Below are 13,637 nucleotides of genomic sequence, written 5' to 3' on the forward strand. Positions count from 1 at the left end.
GTGAAGACAGGCTGAGAGAGTTGGGGTTGTTCAGTATGGAGAAGAGAAGGCTCTCAGAGGACCTCATTGCAGCCTTCCAGAGCAAGTTTTTCCATGGGCAGATAGTGACAGGACAAGGCAGAACGGTTTTAAGCTGAAAGAGGAGATATTTAGATAAGAAATTCTTTACTATGAGGGTAGGGAGGCAGTGGGAAGAGGTTGCCCAGAGAAGTTGTGGATGCCCCATCCTGGAAGTGTTCAAGTTGCATGGGGCCCTAAGCAATGTGTTCTAGTAAAAGGTGTCCCAGTCCATGGTAGGAGGGTTGGAACTATATGATCTGTAAGGTCCCTTCCAACCCAAATCATTCTGTGACTCTATGATAATTTAAAACTTTACAACACAAGCTTCCCCACTCGCTACATTCTCATATCAGCTTTTCAGCTCACCATGTGTCTGTTTCACAGGTTGTGCTCCCTTGAAAATCTGAAGGTCTCTATTGACATTTTACAGTTTAATGTACTTGAGCAGCTCTTCTTATGAGAGTGATATCAGCCTGGAAATAGGTAAGGATGTCTCAGACAGGAATAAGAACAATACTGATGGATCCTTTCAAAAGAAAAATCATACCAAAGATGTTCCAAAATTATACAGTAAATAAACTTTATTTAATCTCAGCTCTATTTAGATTAGTGCTGTCAACAGTCACAGATCAGTTACATACGAACTATTTACAGGAATTTACAGGAACATACCTTTTCTCCACAAAAATATAAGTACAAAAGCTAGGAGTAAACAAATGAGGTACTGCAATTTGGATTTATTGTAGGCAAAAGCATACAGAAGTGACCTTTAGCAAACAATCAAGATCAGATTAGGAGAGAATCGTCAACAGAAGTTCCTAGTTCATCAGAAAAATCACCTCAACCACTACTCATTCAAAATGTATTGCACAATTCATTCAAAAATAAAAAAAAAAATAAATAGAAGAAACAAACAATTTATTTCAACTCTTAAAAAACACCCAGTAAAACCTGTATAAAGATACAGTAGTGGGCAATTCCTTCCCTGGATAGTCTTTTCTCTCCTTTAAAAAAATAACCTTTAACACAAAATAGAAGACAGTATTCAATAGAAGAGAAAGACTCATCATGAAATAACCCCTGATTAGCATTTCTGTCAAGGCAGTTTTAACTATATTCATGGTCCAAGGTGGTGTGGAGTTTTGGTTCTTGCTGTCCAGTTGTGACCTTGAATAATAGCTTTTCTTCTTGTCCCTTTTCAAGGGACAACAAAAGAGATATAAACATATTTCTCAGCAGCAGTGTCATGAGACATTCTCATCACAAATTCAAGATGGTCGTAGCCACGACTAGAAGAATGAAAAATTAGAAGAAATGAACAAATGCTAGATTACTGAGAACAACTTAGAAGATCTTAATATTAAAATAATAACACTATTTCTTGTATGATTAGGAGATAGAAGAATTTCAGGTAAGTCAAACTGCCAAATTATTAACTGATTTTGAGCAAGCAATTCTATACCAGTATCTGCAACACAGTTGAGAAATTGATGAAAATTAAATAAGCTGTAGCAAAACAGTCAGAAGTCTCACTGGAAATAGTCTACCACGTCTCTGCATATTAATCCAATGAAACACAAGGTTGTCCTCTCTGCATAAAGGCCTATCATCAAAATTGAAATGATAATGTATAATATTGGGGCTAGCAAAAACTCTCTTCTACCAGAAAAATATTGACCGCCTTCACAATTAAGTCAGCATCACCTTAATTTCTAAGGTATATACATGCAAGAATAAAGGACAAAAAATACTTGAGATGAAGTAAGCAACTACAATCCAATAAGGAGGTCTGAACAGTTTACATATATACTAGTTAAAGTTATGAAAGTGTAACAGATAATTGCTGACATAAGGTCAACATCAACAAGCCCTTCTGTGGTATTTCAAATGCAGCTGAGAACACCTGAATTTTTTACGCCAGCATTACAGACAGCATGACAAGAACATAAGTTTCAAACATACCTTCTGAAATAGTGTTGTAAATAGCTTTGTTCCATCATTATCAACAATTCAATTCTTTTCAACAGAGGCTAGAAAAACAGTTGCTGATTTTGTCAGAAGTGATCAAGGCTAGTAGTCCAAACAGTCCAAACTCTATTGCATTTTAAGTGCAATAAAGTGCATTCGCCATTGTATTCAAAGGTTTAAAAAAATCACAAAGTAGAAATCATGACTGTTAGCTAAGATGAACAATTTTTTTCCTTTGAAAGAAGTATTATTTTGTGTTGAAGGCTGTATTTGCATGACTGCAAGAGAGGAAGATAACCTGTGAACTGCATTGTGGTAACTAGCCATGGAAATAGCCTAAGTTAACGTGTTTTGCTGTGGTGGTGCTGCAGGCCGACAACTGCATTCCAGCCAAGAGACAGCAACTGCTTCACGCACGCTGAATCAATTCCTGGCAACTGTGTAAAACTCCAGTTGCAAAGGAGGAAAAGAAAAGTTGAGCTGACCATATCCTATAGAATTTATCTGCAGAGTTTATTATATATCAAACACCACTAGTGACTCAAATTATAAGCTTATCAGTCAGCGCAGAAAGCTTTTTCCTCTGTACTTCCATACTGTATTCCTCTCTCAACCACTATTGCTTGTGTGTTGCTTGTTTAGCTTGGCTAGTCTGATGCAATCTACATCTTTAGGCCTAAGTCAGCTGTTCTGTTCCCGTAATGCTACAACTAGCATTGCAGGTTCATAATGAAAGTAACTAAATAAAACCTGAAGAAAGGCACAATAAACTGAGAGCATAAAGCTCACCTAATTGTTCTCCCTAATGTCTCTGTTTTAACTCCTCTTGATATCAAACCAAAGCTGAGACTCAGAAAGGTAATATGTTTACACGCAATCATATCCTAATCCCTCTACAGAGAATATTTCATCCATCTTTTCTAGGATAATTCAATCTCACATTTAAAAGACGTAATTCATTTCAAGCAGTGCAGCATGTCTCCCACAAATCTGACTTATTTGCCTATTCAAAAAAAGGAACTCAGAAAGTGAATAAAGACAAAACAAAGCCAAGTGCAATAAAATACAATATTACATATTAATTAATTCAAAATCTGAATTTTTTTCAGATATTTCTGTACTCAATCAATGTTTGAAGTTATGCTTATAACTGAAAAACATCTGTTTTGAATCAATATTTACCATTTTCAAACTTGGCTTTGTAGAGCAAAACATGATTAAGAGTAGAACAAAATTTATCATACACATGTAGAACAAATATTTGATTTTTAACAAAGGAAAACAGGCAAGAAAAAAAGCAGAGGAATGATTAATCTCATAATACATGTTCCATCTTTAAATAAAACAAGTATGTATTAGACTTCACTCACCCACATGCTAACTAAGCACAGACTGATGGGATATTCAAAAGATACCACTGCGAGGTGAGGCAAACTACAAAGCCAGGAAGAAAAGAGCTTATTGGACTACTTTGTTAACAGTGTTATATAGTGTTAATAGATAAGAGCTCTGTGGACATCTACAGTTTACTGATGAGATTGCTGCAGTTAGAACACAGTACCATGTAGTAAAAGCCAGATTAGTGAAAATGATACATTAATCTAGCATGTGTTTTGTTACAAGTTTTCAGAAACCTGTTAAATATAAGCCCACTAAGAGGGTATATAATTAATAAAAGATACTTAGTACCACACAGTTACTCTAGTAGCACAATTAGTTAACAGTTTACACATTAAAAGTACATAAGTTCTGGCAGTAAACTAAAATACAAACAAGCTTTACATTAAAATGCACGTTTATGTTGTAGTTCAGAACCTTATTGCTCGTGAGATCTTAACACTGGATATTTTCAAATACCATCATTACTCCAATATTAAGTGTGGAGAAACATTACTACCACGTAAGTAAATGCCAATAAATAAACCCCTAACAAATCAAGCATATTTCTTTACAGAATAATTCATAAAGATCTCTCTAACTTTTTAGTTCTAAACAGAATTACAAAAGACTCACCACCCAAAATAATTTGTGCAAACAAACTTAGTTAACTTCGAAAGCGAAGGAAAAAAAAAACCACTTCCTTCATAATATGCCCTAGTATTTGAGTATCCATTAGATGTCTAATTCAATCTCTGTAGATTTGGAAAGGAGAAAATTCATAGGCTAGATCTGAGCCGAGAAGGGACTACTACATGAAATCCAAGAAGTTTTTCATCAGGACATGAAGCTCTTTTAATGATGATATCCTTAACAATCAAAGCACTCGCAGCCTGCAAAATAATCCTCATCACATATTTTAGCAAAAATTTAATACCAAGGATGAAAACTTGCTGGATAAATTCAAATTAAAGTTTTATTTCGTATCAGAAGTCGTGAATGTCTGTTGTAGGAAGAACAGATTTCAAGTATCAAAAAGTTGAAGTGACTGAAAAATAAGGTCCATCTCTCTGATCTCAAAATGTTTCCTAAACATTATTCTAGCTTGCCAAAACAAAATGAAATAAAAAAGCCCCAGTTTTTTATTTGAATGTCAGAGAGATAAAATGATGTTTGGGATATATGGTACTTACTGGAGCTGCAGTATTATCAATATTTATATACTTCTAAAAGTATTTTAAATATTTAAGATTGCACGACATTCTCAAACATACTAACTGTACAGGAAAATGTTGAAGTATTTAACACTTTGCTCAGATGTGATACTGCAAGCAGATGAAAAATACAGATTTTTTTAAAATTTGTTTTAATGGATCAACAGGATTTTAATGTAACTACTTCAAACAAAATGTAAAAATGTTCAAATTTTTATTTTATTCTGTTTTTGCAAGTGCTAAATAAATACATATGCAAGGCCCGTGAGAGAAACAGAATGGTATTCTTCCTCTCACTTTAATTCCTAAATATTTCACTAAGCTGACCCACAAAGGGAGGGATCACAGTATTGACTCCAGATACAATGTACAGGAGACTATTACTGCAGTTTTTATTTATAAAAAGTAGCTCCAATGCATAAAACAGTAACAGTAATACCAAAGAAATGGTTATGCTCATATAACCTTATCCTCTTTTGGGTCTGCTTCTCAAACCCAGTTTCCCTTTCTGGTAAATAGATCAGCTGGTAAATACCAAGCAAATGTCACATAATAAATGTATTGAAACTGGGAAAAAGCCAACACCAAAGTGCTGAAGACTTTATTTTTGACCTGCCCTGACCCAGAGTGAACTGACATATTTTCATGTTTTTTCAGTACAAAAATAAAGCAGACTTACAAAAACGCCCCAACTCCATACAAAGCCCCAATCTTGTTAGGATACATGCTTAAAATAAAATTGTACATATTTCACTTCAAACGCATATCCCAGGTGATAGAGCTAATTAGTTTTATATTCTACAAGCAAAATGTTTTTACTGGCTCTTGGTTTTGTCAGAAATTTTATTCCAGGACTGAAAAAATGTTTCTTGATACATTTTTCATGAAAACTGGTACGCCTTCCACAGAAACTTCTGAATTTAAGAAACATGAATTTTCATATGCTTGCTTTTTTTCTCACTCTTGTTACAAATTCAAATCTAGAGCTCAAATTTGATATTGCACTGAAGAAGAGGGAAGAAGGAAGAAAAGGAGCTCAGTTGAATGTGGACACAGGTAAAAGGAGACTTAAAAATAAGTTTCTACTTCCTTATTCTTGAAACCTAACCTTCGTGCATAAACTTGGCTTACTTATATAACTTACCATTGGTCGAGCATCTTCTCGTTCTAGTATCTTCTGAGTCTGATCTGCCGGGAACTTTAGCACTGTTGTTATAACCTTGGCCATTGTCTAAAAAGATGTATGTTATCTGTAAGTAATTCCACATGCACGAAAATGCTTTGTAATATTTTAAAATGAACTTCATTTAAGAATACTGTACGCTATTTGTACTAATGTCAGTGGAAAACAGTAAAATCAGTAAGGTATAACTATTTGTTTCACACTGTATATGCACAACATATTCTGTGAATTATATGAAAACAACAAAGGGTCACCATTTCACATTATTACAAACTTCAGCTACTGTAATATGATGTGAGTTCTATGGTACCTATGCTCAAACAATACAGTCCATTAATAAAGGCAGCATACTGAACAAAGTGCATGCTTAGAAAAAGCTGGCAATCTCCTTTCATGTATCCTGCCAAGAAAGAGGCAAATAAAGTTGGACTGTAGGGTAAGACAGTAAAGTCCCCCCGCAAAGACATGTACGCATCTTGGTCAAGCAGTTCACAAAGAATTACAGGTCACAAAGAATGACAGATTACAGGTTACGCGTTATGACTGTAATTCCTGATTCTTAAAATTTGTATCAACCCTCCACATCTCTCTTATGTCTCCAGCACTATAACCTAATTGGTGCATTCATTAATGTCTTGATAGTATTCCAGGATCATTTACGAGGCTGCATAAATGGCAATCCATCCTAGATAATTTGCACAGATTCCTTTGAACTCCTTTCAATAAAGAGGAAACATGTCCATAGACATCACCAACTCCACTACTGAATCACCCTTTGAGACATGGCATATATATTTGTACTATAAAAGGAGATCCTGCACAGCGGAAGGCCACCAAATGATCTTACAAGAGAAAATTAGATAAAAAAGTGCCTCTTCTGGTCCAGGGAAATAAAAGCTGAGAGAAAGGTATATCTGTACTCAGGAGATAAATCACAATACAGATCTCTTAACTCCAGGACTGTGTTGGGGGAGAAAAAGCATGTGCTTAAGATTGTGTTAAAAAATTTTATCAATTGCACCATTATTGATCATGGTTTTCCCGTCAGTGTAGCAAGATGAAAACAGTTCTCAAGACACAGTTCTGTAAATTTAAGATTATGGGATACAATCCTGACGAGAGCAGATACTAAGCTCAGTGTCTTCTAGCAACACATCTAATGATTGAAAGAAAACCAGTAGATGAAATTAGCTTGAAACTACTTTTTGAAGCAAAACTGGAGCCTGAAACACAGAAGAGAGACCTAAAGACAATTTTCTTTAGCACTGATTGTAGTTTGTCGCTGTTATTGAAGAAATCAACTGCAAATTCTAGTATAACACTGTTAAAAAGAAAAAGAAAACTGTAACAATTTATACTCCAAAGTTTTGAGGTACGTACAGAAATGTTTTGAAGATCAGTGACAGACAGCCTCGATGAGCAAAAAAGAGGTTTCAGATTAGGTTTTCTTGAATGAAAATTTGCTATGTGCATCAGCTATATGGAATAGTTGTCCAAAGCTGCTTCAAGACTTGTTTTAAGCTGAAACATTGCTGACATATTTTTTTAGCATTTTCACTTGTCTAAGTCCCTCACAATTCAAAATCATAAAATCTACTACTGTAGGTATTTTCCTTTAACTATTTCATTGTTTAAATAGGAGAGCTATCCAACAAGCCACAGGCTTGAAGGTAACTAGTGATTCTGGGGTTTTTGGATCAGGGATTTTTATTTTTAATAAAAAAGGAATTAATATCACAATGAAAAATGGGATAAAAAGAGAGAGAATGAGGAATCCCATAAGGACAAGATGTTCTGCATGGTCCAAGTTTTATTCTTTACAGAGCACAATGAGAACAAAGCTAATTAACATAGAAACCTACATAAAAACTCTTTGCTTTATGGTAGTCTAAGTTGAAAGCAGGGTAACAGTGGAAAAACTCCAGAAAGGAGGAAAAAAAAATACAAAAATTCATCCACATAGAATTTATCATCTAAGGAAAATATCTGTGTTATAACATACCTCTTTTGAACCTGGTCAATCTCTAAGCACCAGTACTGTAAGAAGCTAGTAAAATTCCAACTTAGGATTTTACAGGTTTGCAGCATACAACAAGAAGCCTACTGTACAGCTTTTCACTACTTTTAAGAGTAAATTACTATTATCTAAGATACACAGATTTGGGAGCCCTATAAAACATCTTTAAGCAAAAACTGAAGAGATATTTTATCATCTTCAGAGCTATTAACAAACTATTACTTAATCCGTTACCTGCTATGTTTGCGTCAAGATGACATCAAAAGACCACTTTTGCTAATATGGTGCTGGTACATTAAGACTGACTGACAACAGGACTTTTGCTAATAAAACTGTATCTACCCATAAAGGTTTTTGTTTTTATAGGTACATTGGTGAGAGATGTGAAAGCCCCTTTCCCCTGCCACTCATCTTGGCATGCTGACAAAGTTTTAAGTTATGGATCATCCCTCTTTGGAAAACAAATGTGAAAGTCTTTTGAATCCTGTGTCAGGAATAAACACTATGTAACAAATCACAAACACATGGTATTTCACATCTATACAGCAAGGGTGTTAAACTGTACTCTAACCTGAATCACCTGTCACCATATGCAAATTCCATACCTTTGTTTCACGGACCCATCATATATTCAAAGAGCACTTTCTCAAGTATTCAACTCCGTGGGCTCCCCAAAAATGGAAACGTCAGTATGGTGAAGGTTTCCATCTGTGTAACAAAATAAGAGTATATTTATACTGAGAGTCACTCATATGAATCTAAGTTTCACCATGGCATGAAATAGAAGAACAAATGCTGGATTCTGCACCTGGAACGGAGTAACAGCAGCCCTGCAAAAAGGCATTTTGGGGCTGCTGGTTGGCAGAAGCTCAGCAGGAGTCAGCAGCGTGTGCTCTGGCAGCCAACAGGTCAAACCACATCCTGGGGTGCATCAAACACAGCTTCACCAGCCAGTCAAGACAGGTTGGTTATCCTGCCGTGGTTTAGTACTGGTGCAGTCCTCACCTTCAATACTGTAGGCAATTCTGGGTCCCACCATTAAAAAGAATGATAAGGTACATGAATGAATCCAGAGGAGGGCACCCTGCTACTCGATAAGGTGCTGGAAGGCATGTCCTGTGAGAAGTGGTTGAGGATTCTGGGTTTGTCTGGTTTGGAGAGGAGGAAGCTGAGGGGTGACCTTACTGCTCTCTACAGCTTCCTGAGTATCCAGTACCAGGACACACAGAAATGCTGAAACCTGCATCGATCAGGGGAAGTTTGCACTTGACATGAGGAAACAGAGGGTGGTCAAACCCTGGAACAGGCTTCACGAAGAGGCGGTTGATACCCCATGTTTGTCAGCACTGAAGAGACATTTGGACAGTGCTCTTTAAAACCATGCTTTAACTTCTGGTCAGCCCTGAAGTGGTCAGGCAGTTGGACTAGGTAATTGATGTTGGTCCCTTCCAGCTGAACTATGCTATGCTATGCTTCTTCTTACCTGCTTCTTTCCCAATCAGTACATGTTGAGGAAATCTTTGATGATATTTCTTCCCAGCCCTAGCAGAAGGTATTCAATACCCATAACCACGTCCCATCCTTGGCTCTGTCACCTTGTGGGAAGGAGACATGGACCTCTGAGGGGGGGAGGGGTGCAAGTGAGAGCTGTGCATCATCCTGAGATAATTTGACCATCTGCACAAATTTGCAAAGAATAAGTGTGATATGTGGGTTCTGAAAGTCTCCTGAGTTCATCCAGCTGAGATGGGTTTCTACAGGATGGCAAAACTCCACATCTCTGATACTAGCGAGGTTCAATTCTTGAGCCCTCAGTCTCATGTAGGACGTGTTTCTCAACTAAACAGTTGAAAATCTTTTGGAGGTAAGGAATACCTCTTCATCTCCCTGTGGATTTTTCTATCTCACGTTAAAACAACAGAGCCTGAGAGGAACAGTACACCACCACAGAGAAGGTCCATTCGCCCACACTCTGGCTCCAAAGTGGCCAATAACCAATGTCCAAAGGAGAGCACATGAGCAATTCAAGTTTACCTCTGTCAGGGTCCTGGGAGTGCTCACAGGCCTCAGTGGCTGGGACTGGCCTCCCCTGGGACCCCCACCCCCACTGGTTCCTGCCAAGGACCCAGGGGATGCATCCCTGCTCAGCATGGGGCCTTCGGTTCCTGCCTGAGCCATGCTGTACATGTGCCCATCTCTGTCCCTGTCACCTGGATGGGCCTGGGACCTGCATGGCAGAGAGTTTAAGAACTCTGACATATAGAGCTCTTTTAACTGTATGGCAAAAAAACCAAACAACAAACAAAATGCTCTGTGATTTGCTCATCCGAAATCACACACTAACAGACAAGACAAAACAAGGATGTCACAAAATGAGCGTCTTAAGGAGACTGACATTTTAATTACATTGTCTAGACCAAAGTATATCTTTCAAACAAATGAAAAATTTATTTCTGATGAAACTGTGTACTTACCTCTGTACGGCGTTCCAACTGGTGTGACGTACATACTCTTCTCGTAATTTTTCAGTCGGTCTTCCAGTACATGAATCTAAACAGAGAACAGTCAAAATCATAAATGGTGTTCATAAGCAGCTAAAATAAGCATCACTGAAACAGTTTTTGCTAAACATCATCTCCTATGAAGCAAAATACATTTGCTTTTTAAGGAAGGAAAACATTAAAAACTGTATTATTAAAACTATCAAAAAACTTCTTAAGGAAATGTGTGTACAGGTATATATACACATAAAAATATCTACAGTGTTGTTATGAATATATTATATATCCACATTTTATATATATATAATAAAAGCATACATAAAAAAGCACATGACAACAACTGTCATCAAAAAGTTTAGTTTTGAAAAAAAAAAGTCCAGAATTTCATGGTGTGCACTGTTACCTTTATCACGGTGCAACTGCTTTGCTAACCAGTATCACAAGCATGTGGTATTTTCATTCTCAGTGGATACAGGAGTACTTTGGAAAGTACACATATCTGAGAGCAAGTATGAGTGAAAACTATTTTATTTGCCTATTATTTTCATAGTACCTTGTGTGGAGATGTGCCACATCATCACTTGAAAAGAACAAACCTTTTAATACTGAAGACACAGAGTATCAAACAAGAACACTTTTTATTCGTTCAACATCACCCTTACCTGCTCTTTCAATTCCTGCTCTTTCAGTTTTGAATCGTTGACTAACGTTGTTTTCTGTGCAAGCTGTGCCTGAAAGGACAGTCACATATGGAAATCATCAAGGAACTGCTGAAAATACATCAAAAGTACCTCTGCAAAAATTTCTTTCTCCTTTTAAGACACACAAAGTTATAAACATCATTTCAGCTTTTCAAACTGCTCTGAAACAGAATATAGAGTGCAAAATAAGTAACATATAAGACTTACCTTAGTTCTGTTAGTGTGACCTAGAAAAACAACAACAAAAATTTAGATTAAAATGCATGAAAAATACTGAGTATATCAAGCATTGAAGAAAAAAATATCAATCATCTAGTTCTGATACAGCGTGTTAACTGAGGATGATAAAAATTGAAATTACCAAATACTCATGTACTTATAAAAATAACTAGTCTCATAGCGTTCAACTTATTTGTACTGTCAGTACATAAAGTTTATATTTAAATGACCTCATTTGACCTCTGAAAGACAATTATCACAAATATAACTTCAAGAACCAGTGTTTCAAATCTTTACAAATACATACTGGAGATGAATAATAACTGAATGAGTATGAAATACATTCCAGGATACCCTAACTACTATTAATACTATTTGTAATGTTGTATCTTTCACCTTAATTCTTCAAGTCACATTTGGGAAAAGTGAACATTTACCTGAAAATAGCTTCAGTTAAGAGCTTCATGAGCTCTACATCTTGCAAAGATGTTATGAAGTACAGAAAAAATTCTAAGCTGATAGTTCTATCTTTCAAGTTCCAACTCTAAGAAAGTAATGCTTAGTAGTCATGGGTAAAATCAAGGTCGCAAATGCATTTCAACATCAAATCATTTATGTCTGATTTTTTTTTTAGAGGTACCTAAACCTTAACAGAGAAGTGAGTACAATTTTTTTTTTCTTCCCAAGCCTCTCTGGAACTGTGTTGAAAAGGAGAGCTATTCCCTATCTCTGTAGGCGATAAAACCTGTGGGTTTTCGACAGTAGGGAAAATCAATGCCTCAAACCTGTAGTGCAATTCTTTCTTCTGAAGAGCTCAGTCATCCATCAGACATTTATTTTCTCATATAGAGAGACAGTTTCTGATAGTTTTACATAGCCAAATGATAACATTTAAGGTTGATAGTATTGTCAATTGTTTATCACAGTCAGACAAATATGTTCAAATATCTATCTTCATGTCAAAGTGAATATGTTATGTGTGATGTTTGGCCAGGCTGACAACAACAGCACAGGAAGTTTTTAAGACAAACTTCTGTGATTTGGGAGTCTCCAACTTTAGACAACAAATGCACCAGCTGCAGCTGCTTCCAGTCAACAGAAGACTTCTGAGCATTTTTACTACTAGTGCTGAAGGGAAAAAACCCTCAACTAAAAGAGAAAAATTTACAGAGCAACAAAATAAAAAAGAAATAAGATGAGACAAAAAATACAACGTAAATGTAAGATGATAGAATTCATCTGAATGCACCGTAAAATCCAGACATGGATTTGTACAGTTTCTGGCTCTGGGTATGTTGCCAAGGTCCACAGGCCCTGCCAATTTTCTTATTTAGGTCTGTAATGCTGCATATATATTTGCATATAATGCTGATATGATATTTGTTGCAAATACCTGCTACTGCACCAGGTAACAGTAAAACTAGTTTCCTGCAGACATACCAAGGACAGGCAATGGACAAATTAAGACAGGTAAGAATTAAAACACAGCTCTCATTTCTAAGGAGAACAAAAGAAAACTACCTCTTGATCCCAGAACAGACTGTGTCAAAGAGTAGGAACCCTATCCTGAATACTGATAAAACCTGAACTGAAAGCCCAATTATATCACTCTAAGTATCTGAGCTTTGATTGGACCCGAAGATGTACCAGGACCTATGTGCACATTCAATAGCATAATCTAGTAGAATAGTTATGCTGTGTTGAAATGAAAATCATCATTGTGAATGTAATCAAATAGATATTTACATTCAATTAAATCAGCAACACAAAAGAAAGCTTGTAAACAATTTGCTAAATTTAGTTGGAATTCTCAAAACTACTCAAGAAAGTTTGATGCCTATATTTGAGAGAAATCAGATAATGAACTGCCTTACACTCACAAAAAAAAAAAAAATCACATTCTTGTTCTGCAAGCACTTTGAACCTGGGTGCTTTAAACTGTACCTATGTACATACACTACCACACAAGCTGATCTTCCTCCCCCCCCCCCAAATGAGACATCATTTATACTTTAAAACTAGCTGTTCACCAGCAATGAAGTTCTCTGAACTGGCTTATACCTGCCACAGATGGAACAACTCCTTTGAGTTTCTCCAAAGTCTGCATGGAAACTCCAAGGAGTGAGAAACTGTGGACAAGATTCCAAACACAGGCAAAATTAACTGGTTATTTTGTTTAATGTAATCAATATTTGCAATATTCAAATATTTTACAGCTCTACGCTACCTCTGCAAATCTGGTCTGATGCATTCTGGGAAGAACTGAGGAATCGAAGCATCACAGAATGTTAAGGGATTGGAATGGACCTTAAGATCCTGTAGTCTCGACCCCCTTGCCATGGGCAGGGACACCTCCCACTAGACCAGGTTGCTCAAGGCCTTATCCAACCTGGTTTT

The 13,637-nt window shown here is 36.5% G+C and overlaps 1 protein-coding gene across 1 annotated transcript in view; it reads right to left on the reverse strand.

Annotated features, from left to right (window-relative positions):
* Positions 1-613: 613 nt before the first annotated feature.
* Positions 614-13,637, reverse strand: part of GOLGA4 (golgin A4) — a 72,520-nt gene continuing 59,496 nt past the window's right edge. The window contains 8 exon segments of the mRNA XM_032684497.1: positions 614-1,349; positions 5,764-5,850; positions 8,425-8,436; positions 8,438-8,471; positions 8,473-8,527; positions 10,294-10,369; positions 10,983-11,053; positions 11,230-11,248. Coding sequence (XP_032540388.1) covers positions 1,329-1,349; positions 5,764-5,850; positions 8,425-8,436; positions 8,438-8,471; positions 8,473-8,527; positions 10,294-10,369; positions 10,983-11,053; positions 11,230-11,248 — 375 coding nt within the window. The 3' untranslated portion in view covers positions 614-1,328.

The sequence above is a fragment of the Chiroxiphia lanceolata genome, chromosome 1 (assembly GCF_009829145.1).
Source record: "Chiroxiphia lanceolata isolate bChiLan1 chromosome 1, bChiLan1.pri, whole genome shotgun sequence".
Lineage (NCBI taxonomy): Eukaryota > Metazoa > Chordata > Aves > Passeriformes > Pipridae > Chiroxiphia > Chiroxiphia lanceolata.